The sequence below is a fragment of the Scyliorhinus canicula genome, chromosome 17 (genome assembly GCF_902713615.1).
Source record: "Scyliorhinus canicula chromosome 17, sScyCan1.1, whole genome shotgun sequence".
Taxonomy (NCBI): Eukaryota; Metazoa; Chordata; class Chondrichthyes; order Carcharhiniformes; family Scyliorhinidae; genus Scyliorhinus; species Scyliorhinus canicula.
The window spans coordinates 48911696-48923457 of NC_052162.1; the positions used below are offsets into that span (position 1 = coordinate 48911696).

The window sequence follows — 11762 nt, forward strand, 5'->3', positions numbered from 1 at the left end:
AAGGGGATGATGACCTTATTGGGGTTGTACCATCGGCCCTCAAATAATTAATGGGAATTAGAAGAACAAATATGCAGGCAGATTGGAGAGACTTGCAGGTTTAATAGGGTTGCCATAGCAGGGGATTTTAATTTTCCTAATATAAACTGGGACTGCCATAGTGTTAAGGGCTTAGATGGGGTGAAATTTGTTAAGTGTGTTCAGGAAAGTTTCCTCAGGCAGTATGTGGAGGGTCTTACTCGGGAAAGGGCAAAACGTGACCTACTTTTGGGAAATAGGGAAGGAAAAGTGACTTGAGGTGACGATGGGGTACTTTGGGACCAGTGACTATAGTTGTATTAATTTTAAACTAGTTGTGGAAAGGGACAAAACTGGTCCACAGGTTCAAGTTCTAAATTGGGGCATGGTGAATTTTGATGGAATTAGACAGGAGCTTGCAAGGGTTGATTCGAGTAGCTTGTTTGAGGACAAAGAGGCCTCCGGCAAGCGGGAGGCTGTAAAAGTGAAATAGCTGTTAGGGTGAAGCAAAAGGCTGGCAGGAGTAGGGAACCCTGGATGACAAAACATTGAGATTTTGGCCAGGAAAAAGGAGACATGGCTCAGGTACAAGCAGCTGGAATTGAGGGATTCCCTGGTGGTATACAGGAGTATACTCAAGGAAATTAGGAGGGCAAAAAGGGGTCAAGAGGTAGCTTTGGCTGAGAGGATTAAGTTGTATCCAAAGAGATTCTTTAAGTATATAAAAGAAAAAATAATAACTAGAGAGAGAATAGAACCCCTCAATGACCAAAGTGGAGACACACGTGGAACGGCAGGAGATGGGTGAGGACCTCGATGAATATTTCTCCTGTGTTTACCGTGGAGAAAGACATGAAAACGTGGGAATCTGAGAAGTTTAGTGGCGATAAATTGGGGAATGTTCGCGTTACAGTACAGAAATGAAATGAAAATCGCCACATTCCGGCGCCTGTTCGGGGAGGCTGGCACGGGAATTGAACCGTGCTGCTGGCCTGCCTGGGTCTGCTTTAAAAGCCAGCTCTTTAGCCCTGTGCTAAACCAGCCTCTACCAGAAGGTGATGGACGTATCAAAACAAAGGTGGATAAATCTGGCCCCGACCAGATATCCAAGAACACTCCATGAGGCTAGAGAAGAAATTGCGGGAGCCCTGCCTGAGATATTTGCATCATCGTTCACCGCGGGAGAGGTACCAGAAGACTGGAGGGTAGCAAATGTTGTGCCCTTATTTAAAAAATGGCTGCAAAGAAAAACCTGGGAATTATAGACTGGTAATCCTAACATCTGTGGTGGGTAAGTTACTAGAAAGGATTCTGACGGATAAGATATACATCCATTTGGAAAGACAGGGTTTGATTAGGAGTAGTCAGCACAGCGTTGTATATGGGAGATCATACCTTACAAATTAGAGTTCTTTGATGAAGTAACCAGGAAGGTTGATGAAGAAAAGGTGGTAGACGCAGCAGTCTATATGGACTTCAGTAAGGCCTTTGATAAAGTTCCACATGGTAGGCTGCTCTGGAAGGTTAGATCACATGGTATCCAGGGAGAGCTGGCAAGTTAGATATGTAATTGGCTTGATTGTAGGAAGCAGAGGGTAATGGTGGAAGGATGCTAGTCGGACTGGAGGCCTGTGAGTAGTTGTGTGCCTCGAGGTCAGTGCTGGGCCCATTGCTGTTATCTACATCAACGATTTGGATGAAAATGTACAAGGCGTCAGCAGTAAGTTTGCAGACGACACTGAAATAGGTGGTATTGTAGACAGTGAGGAAGGTTATCACAAATTGCAGCAGGATCTTGATCAGCTGGGGAAGTGGGCTGTGAAATGGCAAATGAAGTTCAATACAGATAAGTGTGAGGTGTTGCATTTTGGAAAGTTAAATCAAGGGAGGACTTTCAGGGTGAATGGTAGGACCTTGGAGTATCGTGGAACAGAGGGACCTTGGAGTTCAGGTGCACGATTCTCTAAAGGCGGAATCACAGACAGATAGGGCAATGAAGAAGGCTTTGGCATGCTGGCCTTCATCAGTCAGGCATTGATTATAAAAGTTGGGTAGTAATATTGCAGTTGTACAGGACATTGGTGAGGCCAAATTAGAGTATTGTGTTCCATTTTGGTCGGCTTGCTCTAGGAAAGATATTACTAAACTGGAGAGAGTGCAGGAGAGATTTGTACGGATGTTACCAGGACTCCAGGAACTGAGTTTTAGGGAGAGATTGTACAGGCCAGGACTTTTTATCTTTGGAGTGTAGGAAACTGAGGGCTGTACTTATAGAGGTGTATAAGATCATGAGAAGCATGGATAGGGTGAATGCACTCAGTCTTTTTCCCAGGATTAGAGAATTGAGAACGAGAGGGCATATGTTTAAGTTAAGAGGGGAAAGAATTAATGGGAACCTGAGGAGCAACGTTTTTATACAGAGGGTGGTATGTATGTGGAATGAGCTGCCGGAGGAAGTGGTTGAGGCAAGGACATTGACAATATTCATACATGGATAGGAAATGTTTAGAGAGATATGGACCAAATGCAGGCAAATTGGGATAGCTTAGGTGGGCTTTTTGGTTGGCGTGGACCAGTTTGGGCCTAAGTGCCTGTCTCCGTGCCATGGATTCTATGATTACATCTCTAGAAGGGCTTATGAGCCTTGGAGTGAGTGTAGCACAGATTCATGAAAATGATTAAGGTTACAAAGATTAAATTATGAAGGCAGATTGCATAAGCTATTGTAAAACTCTTTTATAGAATATTTAAATCATCAATTAGTTCATCCCTTAAGATTTGATGGGGTAGATAGAAAATATTTCCCCTTCTGGGAGAGTCCAGAAGAAAATACGTAACCTTAAAATTAAGCTGCGCTGTTCAGGTGTGATATTAGGAAGCACTTTCTTAAAAGAAAGTAGTGGAAATTTGGAATGCTCTTTCCCCAAAAGTCTAAGATTTTTGTTAAAAATAGGTACGTTGAGGGCTGCAGAATCAAGGTGGATAGACGGAGTTAAAATACAGATCAGCCAGGATCTAATTGAATGGTGGAACAGGCACAAGAGACTGAATGGCCTACTCCTCCTGTTCGTACATTCTTACAAAAATGGTTTGACATTAGAAGATTATCAGGTTTTAAATACTTTCTCCTTTTGTCCAGCAATTTCTTTGAAGGTATTAAACAAAGAAAATGTCAGTCTTCATATCTTGCAAAATACTGGGGAACTGCCTTTTTCACTGGACATCTGCATCTCCACTGATCTAGCAAAACCCTTGTAGTTATGACTCATGCAGTTATGAGTCAACTCGCAGAATGTCCCAAAGTTAATATTAATTTAATAAACTGTGCCACCAATTTTTATACAGCAGAGTTCCACAGATAGCAAATGAATGAATGACTTATTTTTGTTGAGGAAGGAATGTTGGCCAGGAGACAAAGCAGCCAAGGGCTCAATTTGACATCTCATTGAAAAGACTGCACACCCTCATAACTGCACTGAAGTATCAATCTAAATTATGTATCCAATTTTGAACAATTGCATAATAGTCTGCCCAATACTGCAAATATCAGCATTTAAGTTGCACTGCACACGTCGCCCAAAAGATCAACCTCTTGTAGCTTCTTAAAATACATTTTGATATGAGTTTACCAAGATAGATTTTCTGGGTTTTTTATATGTCCATGTTGGGTCCCCACATAAAGACTCCTATTAGGTCACGAGAAGTGTGGTGTTGGGTCCCAGTTTAAATTCCTACCCAGGAGGAAGGGGAGATGCTTTATATGCTGTTGCCAGGACCCCAAATAAACTTTGAATAAAATAATTTTCAGGTTGTGAATCAATTGCTTTGAAGCACTCTATCATGTTTATGTAGAGAGTTGAAGTTGCAGCTTGGATTTCCACATCTCCACTGTTTGATTCTTCCTGGAGTTTCTGTCTTTGACCATATTTGTGAATTTCTGCAGATGGTCAATGTGATGCATGGTGTAATTATCCAAATTCATAAATGTTTATTGGTCTAAATATTTATCAAACTAAATCATAATCAAAGTAGCTAATAATTTGCAGTTCATGAGAATGCTTGCTGGAAGGAGGGATTACTGAGACAGGCACGGTAAGGTAGCTTAACATCAGTGGATATAATCAGGAACTGGGTACAGGCTAGGAGAAGATACTAAGCTCAGTTGCTATGGAGAAATTGGATTAACATCAGTGTAAATATATTGGTGGCGTACCTTTCTCGCAGTGACCATCACTTTTTCTGCCTTGTGCCTCCTCCCTTATTTTTATTTAGGACTTTTGAAATGTTGACATTATTTAGAACATAATGTTCCTTTCTTATATGGAAGAAACCAGTCCTGTACTAAAAGCTGCTTGTCTACCATATCTTGATGCCAGTGAATTGAATCAAAAATCTTTCTCTCCATGGCCTTGCTTTGTTTCTGAAAGCCTCCCAGTCTTCAAAGTCCTCCAGTTATCACGCTCAGATTCTATTTCTTCAGCCAAGCCTTTAGTAACATTTTCAAATCACTGCAAAGGCATGGCACCCACTTTTTTGTCAGTGAAGCCTGGAATGGTATTTCAAGAAATGTGCAATATGAATGTACATTATTAAATATGTGTATCATAGAAAGTAATTCTGTTTAACGGTTTTGGTGTAGGACACCTCTTTACAGTACATGTCCTCTCGAGTAAGGATAGTAACGAGCTTGGTTTGTCATACTTGACAGTAGATACGACGTTGCAAGCTATTACTGAGCTATGTTGTAGTTTGTAGCATGATGGTCCAAAATCAACGTTTTCCTCTCCCAATTAGTGCAAGCAAGTTGATGGAGTTTTTTTTAAAAAGTAAAAGTGGTGATGTTGGGGATGGGGACATATTGGGGGAATTGGTAGTTTGGAACAGATTACAGTTGTTGATTGTAAACCTTACACAGCAGTTGTCCAGAATGAGTTTCTTCTCTTTTGATGGCTTGTCTTCTGTTGCCTTTGAACCAGTTAGTCTTCAACTTTTAACTCATTTCTTTCAGCTTTTCCGACGTGTGGCGGCTGCACTGCCTGGTATGGACAATGCACCTGAAAAGAGTAAAGAAGACAGTATCCTTCAGTGCACTTTCCCATGGCTTTTTAAATAAAATTTAACTGTAGGTCAGAGCAAAAACAGTTATTGTTTTTTATCTGTTGGGAAAGGCTCAAAATAATAACTGCTGTTGCATGATCTAGGAAAGTAGATTGTCAATTTAAAAATTCATTGAACAGTTTATGAATGATCAGGTGAGTTTCTCATTCTGAAGTTATTGACCTTCAATGAGGTCGGTTATTTCATCTGTGGAGCAAATTAGGATATTTTACTGAATTCAAAATTTACACAAGTGCTGTTTCCTTTTTTGTGTACAGAAACTGGAATGTGTTAATATAGTAATTGTATATTGTCTGCATAGCCATCAAGTATCAGCTGTTGGGCAGCATGGTGGTGCAGTGGTTAGCACTCCCACCTCACGGCGCCGAGGTCCCAGGTTCGATCCCGGCTCTGGGTCACTGTCAGTGTGGAGTTTGCACATTCTCCCCGTGTTTGCGTGGGTTTCACCCCCACAACTCAAAAGATGTGCAGGATAGGTGGATTGGCCATGCTAAATTGACCCTTAAATTGGAAAAATGAATTGGGTACTCTAAATTTATAAATTTATTTTTAAAAAGTATCAGAGCTGTGTATGAAATGGTCGTGGGCAACTCCATTCCCAGTTTTGGGACGATTAGCCCAATTCCTTGTGTGGGAAGGGTAAGATATGCAATATTACCTGAAGAAAGTGGGGAGAAAAAAATGAGGCAATTATTCTTTACTGTCTCTTGCATTTCAGTCTTTACAAGAGACTTGAGTCATCAGTAGTTCGAGACATGGCTGGATTGTTGTAGAGGTGGGGGATGCGAGGGTGGGATTGGATACAAAGGCTTAAACATGTAAAATTTAAGCTCATCTTTCGGATGAAATATTAAACCGAGGGCCCTGCCTACCATCTTGGTGGGTGCAAAAGATCCATTGACACTATTTGACAAGAGTGGAGGAGTTATTCTGATGTGCTGGCTAGTATTTATCCTTCAATCAACGTCACAAAAATCAGATTATTTGGTCATTGTTGGATGGCTATTGTGGGAGTTTGTTGTGCACAAGTTGGTTGCTGTCTTTCATTAGAATATTGACTACACTTCAAATGTACTTCATTGGCTGTAAAACGCTTTGAGATGTTTTTAAAAGTGCTATATAAATGCAATGCATATTTCAAAAAGGTGGAATTTCCTTAACTTCATTTACAGTGATTGATATCAAGCTGGAGAAACCACCAGAACCACCAATCAACGAGGGTGGCTGCTCCTGCTAATAATGGCACAATCAAACTTTTCCCTATTGGCCAGCATCACCAACTGCATTACAGTCATTGACTAGCCACCTTGCTCCCTCTTGGTGGTGTGCTGGCTCGGTAATGTGTGAACGTGCTGCTGTAATCACACCAGGAGCTTCATTCAGAAAATTCAATTTCATTTCCTTCAGCTGCATGGTTTATTTAAGATCCAAGATCAAGTTTGATTTAATTATGTTATGTATTGCACTCTTAACACTGAGCGATGCAGTCCTCTACATTGTACAGAAATGTGTGCACGATGTAAAATGTTTGTGTGAATATGCAAAGATGTTGCTGTGTCAGGTTTTCAGAAAAAGGAAAAATTTTCTATGATGAGGTCCTGATGTGGGTATGAGCTGAGGTGCTGATGCTGCTTTGACCAGAGAATGTTTGTTTGATGGGAAGGAGGGGGAAGCACCAATGTGTCCATCAAGACTTCTGGTATCTGAGTAATGTCTGAATGTGCTGCTTTGGGTGAGCTCTGATGAGGTGGAGCAGCCTTCTTGCTACTATGTGGTGCTAGAATTGATGTTCTACCATTGAAGAAAGCCAGTGAAGCTGCATTTCTTGTCCTATCTGGATGTGTGTCTCAGCTCATGTGCACAAGTCGTGTGGAGTTCAAGTGTAAGAGAGCAATTGCAGTGATGTAATATCTGTTTATTTAAAGTTGGAAATCAGTTGATGATCAATGGGGAAAGTATCTGAAGATTTTCCGCTGAGTAGTCCCTCAGTCTCCTTCCCAAGTAGATGGTGATTATGGCATTGCACAAATAGACAGCATCCAACTTCAATACCCATGAAATAACTCAAATCATGCTTTTTAATTTTAAGTTGTGGTGCAGGATGTGATGGCTGATATGTACAGTGTCATGTTTTGGTGGTTGCTGTTTACTGAATCTATTTGGCCAATATACCAATGAAGAGTAGCCCTTTCAAATGGTCCTCGCAGGTTTCCGGTTCAAAATGAATTGGTGCTTTTACATTGTGGTGTTCTAAGTTATGCTAACTGTAAAATGCTGTCCTTTTCGGGTTGTCACAAGAAAAGTAAAAGTCGTTTTCTTGGTTACTCTTAGTAAACAGCTCTAAATTCCTAGAAATTTCTTTTGTTCGGCACCACTGGATGGGTACATTTGAATTGTATTTGCGGGTCAGGATGTCTATGTAACTGGAGGATTGCTTGATTGCAATTTTGTACTTTAAACCACATGGCTTTATGTTTCGGACTAAATGGAGTGTTTCTGAATAATTTTGCTACAGCTAAAAAGAAGATGCCGTCCCAGACCTCTGACTAGACAGAGTTTGTGGTAAGAGTAGTTACAGCTTATTACACCATACTCCTTTGTGAGCTAGCAGTTTACGGGAACTATCCTGCAGGTGAGCCACAGTTAATTAGTTTTTAAAGTCTCTGGGTATTGTACTGCTCTGTACAGTCTTTGTACTTGCGATTACAAAAAGGCTGTAATGTGTAACTTGGGGGTTGAAGTTTGTTGTTGCTTCTTGAGCACCTCAAATCTCTGTCCATTAGCAAGCTCAATTCATAGCAGCTTTGTGAATCCTTTCTTTTAATGGAATACATAAAAATTTTAATGGATAGGTTGGGAACAGCTTTTTGACATTTACAATTTTGAACTGACATCTTAAACCACAATTATTGGCTATAAAATTGTGTTTACTGTAATTTTTGATGTGACCTTATTCCTGCCAGATTGAATGTCCATGTGATGTGTATAATTACATCAGCACACATTGATTTGCTGTGTTGCTATTGATTGTAGAAGCTTAAGGTTGCATTTTTGTACCAGAGATGTACCCAGCAATGCAGATTAAGCATACTCTGGGCAATGTTGTTTGTGTTCATTTAAACTGCTGTTTGATGTGAAACTAAAACCAAATGGGGAGGTATTAAAATAAACGTGATAGTTGGTGCTAACTCATCAGCAGACATAAAATTAACTCTTTATATCCAGCAGTATACTCTTTTGTACCAATATTGAGTACAAGTGCTATTACTGTACTTTTTTGGAAGAACCTAGAATATTTAATGGAACTGATGATGATTGATACAGGGGTACTTGAATGCATAAACTCAATTTTTTCCCATTTGGGAATTGACTAAAATGAAAAACGGAGTATAATTAGCTGGACTTCTAGAAGAAGTGAATGTGCTGTGTTCAGACTTTCTGACTGGGTCCTCCTGAGAAACAACAGCTATCGCCCTAAATGAAGCAGGGATTCACTGTGGCTCACTTGAAACATGCCTTGCATTTCTAATCACACCTTCAAAATAAACAATTTACCTTTATTCAGAAGACTAGCAACATGAGTGAGGGTGTCAAGTTTGTTGCTCAGTGAAATACTCCATTTGAACTTGCCATGTCTAATCAGCTTCATTTGAGGATGTGCGCGCAAGATTGAAGTTGTAACTGATACCAAGTGTGGCTTTCCTGTTTGTGATTACAATAATTGTTGGTATTTTAATGCAGCCTGTGGAGGCCAGTAATGAAGGATACTCTTGAATAATTCAAAAACAGCCTATTACAATGGAAATATTTGCAGACAAGTACTGGGGCCTCCTCCATCAGTGGTGTGTTTTACTTTATATTTTAAAAAAATTGTCTTTTTGTTGTAAATACTTGACAGTTGTAATGTTCTCATGTCTGTGTATGCATTTACTAGATTAATATCTTTGGAAAGGCAGTAAGACACTAATCCACTTGCCTGTACTGAAGTTTATACTCTTTATCAACTTAGATTAGCTCAGCCTGTGTACCTGTGTCTAAAGTCTTTTGCAAAGATAAATATCCTGTCACCAAACCATTCACTGACACATTAACTGTTTATAAAGAAAATTTGTCTTCATATTTACCAAATTAAAATGGTCTCATTACAGCTAGTTATTAGAATATTTGTGTTAAGGTACCACCTCCTGTTGTAAAGTCACATCCTTGTATTACACACAATAAAATGAGCCATTTCATCACTAAGCCAGTTTGCAATGGGTTTGTCCTGTATATATTTATATGAGTATCAAAGTGAGGGGTGCCATGTGATTGTGCCTATGGATACTACTGAATATCCTTGTATCAGATCCAACAAGAACAAAGTTGCACATGTCGTCAGAAATTTGAAATTTATGCAGAAAATGCTGATGGCACAATCTGTCAATTCCATGCTCTCACATTGCCATTTGAAATGGCAGCATCTACTGGATTAAAGAGAGCCGACAAATGTAACCTATTGAAAAGGTAAGCTGATAATGTGTCGCCGTTTCAAATTCTGGAAGTTGGATATACTGCTTGTGCTGCACAATCCAAATTTAGCACCGAATATAAATAACAGTCCAAGGCATTATAACTGCAAAATTCAGGCCACAGTGTCACATCATTAAAAAATGCAACTGTCCAATTCAACGGATAAATTAATTGTTCCTGCAAAATGTAATTTTTTTGAATTTTCAATTTTGCTTAAGCCCATAATTGAATGTTACAGAAAAATGAAAAACTCAATTTCATTTGTTCAAACCATAAATCACTGGGGGTTTCCCCTAGCATGCTTGTTTTCATCAGAAGAAAGTTTGGTTGTGCTTTATTCATGAGAAGTAAACACCAAATTCCCTAAATTCATTCTCAGTTTCTAAGTTATACAGCTGTATTGTGATGTGATGCAAGGAAGAAATCACAAGAACAAACAAAGAAGGTGAATATATATATATAGGAGAAAACAGGGGAGTGGGTCTATTTAGATAACTCAGCTGGCACAGATGTGGTGGACTATGGTTTCTTTATTATAACCTTTCATCAATCAAGAAATCTTAAGAATTGTGGGACCACAGCAACCAGGCTGTCAATGATGAGCTGTTATAAAAATGGACTGAGGAATTTGTAATGGGAAAGTTTGGGTACTGTCTATAAAAAGTACACAAGAATGTGAATCACTAAACTTAATGTGGTTGTGAAATTAACGCAGTGTGGTATTTCTCAATGGAAATTTAGTTTAACATAGCTATAAAGTTATGTTCATGGTAGTTAACCTGATCAGCTATATGATTAAGTGCTAATTACTATGCAGGAATCTGAGTCGCATAAATGTGCATAAAGTAAGCAGTATCCACACTGGGTGGTTTTGAAAAGAATGCAGGAGGAATAGAGTGGGAGGAAAAGGTGGGAATTTGGTGCAGAAGCAGAAGGTTTTTTTTGCCTCTAATACTCATTGTTTAAATAAACTTAAGGTATTAAGCACTTAAGCTTTCTGGTCGGTGAGTGCAAGTTAGAAAACAAAAAGCAACTTGGAACAAAATAACTTGAAGTTACAGATGCCCTAAACATAACTTTCCAAAGTTCTCTCGATTTGGGAAACACTGATTGAGATTGGAAAATTGTGCATGTAACTGCTATTTAAGAACAGCGAGAAAAAGAGGGAATTAAAGTCCTAGATCTTCTGTCAAAAAATTGCTAGAGTCTACAACAATTTTGAACAATTTGAATATTTTCAGTCAATCCAAGAGAGCCAACATGGATTTGGAATGGGCAGGTCATGACTGATGAACCTGATAGCATTTTCTTGAAGAGCTGACTACAGAAGAAGATCGGGTAATGTCTATGGATGATATTTATGCGAACTAGACAAACTTTAGAAGGCATTTGATTATGTCCCTCGTAAGACACTGATAGCTGAAGTTGAAGCTCATGGAAGTGAAGACCAAGATTGTGACAGGTGGGTTTAAATATGTGCACATTTGAGACCATCCAGTTTCAACCTAGAACAGAATACTTTATAAATAAGCTAGAAACCGTGGAGCTTTGTAGAACCTTGGGACTCCAAGTGTGAAGTTCATTAAAATGTCAGGAACAGGCCTTATAATAATTTTGAAAATGTTAATGGGATGCTGGTGGTCTTATCTAAGACATTGGAAAACAAGGGGGACAGGACATCCTTCAGCTATACAAAGACCACACCTGGAATACTGTGTGTTCTGAACACCACACCATAGGAAAGATATATATTGGCCAAGGAGGGAATAGCACAATTATTCAAGTCTCAGAAGTGATGACACAAACTAAGTTGTACTGCTTGAAAGTTAGAAACTTGTGGGCCTCAAGATATTAAATGAAATTGATAGGCCAATTGGAGAGAAATGTTAACCAGAGGTATTAAAAGATGAGCAAAGGTGGGTCTGTGGAGTTAGGCTACAGATGAGCCATGATCTTGTGAATGGCAGAATACGCTTGACGGGCTAAATTAATAATCTTTATTGTCACAAGTAGGCTTACATGAACACTGCAATGAAGTTACTGTAAAAGTCCTGAGTCACCACATTCCGGCGCCTGTTCGGGTACACTGAGGGAGAATTCAGAATGTCCAAATTACC

At 39.4% G+C, this 11762-nt stretch overlaps 1 protein-coding gene across 4 annotated transcripts in view; it reads left to right on the top strand.

Moving 5' to 3' along the window:
* The window catches only part of LOC119952116 (ras-related protein Rab-6A-like), a 50967-nt gene extending 41589 nt beyond the window's left edge, over positions 1 to 9378 (top strand). For all 4 annotated transcript variants that reach the window (XM_038775684.1, XM_038775683.1, XM_038775686.1 and 1 more), the window contains 2 exons: positions 5027 to 5093; positions 6309 to 9378. In XM_038775684.1, coding sequence (XP_038631612.1) covers positions 5027 to 5093; positions 6309 to 6373 — 132 coding nt within the window. In that variant the 3' untranslated portion in view covers positions 6374 to 9378. The remainder of the gene's footprint in view (positions 1 to 5026; positions 5094 to 6308) is intronic.
* Positions 9379 to 11762: the final 2384 nt, after the last annotated feature.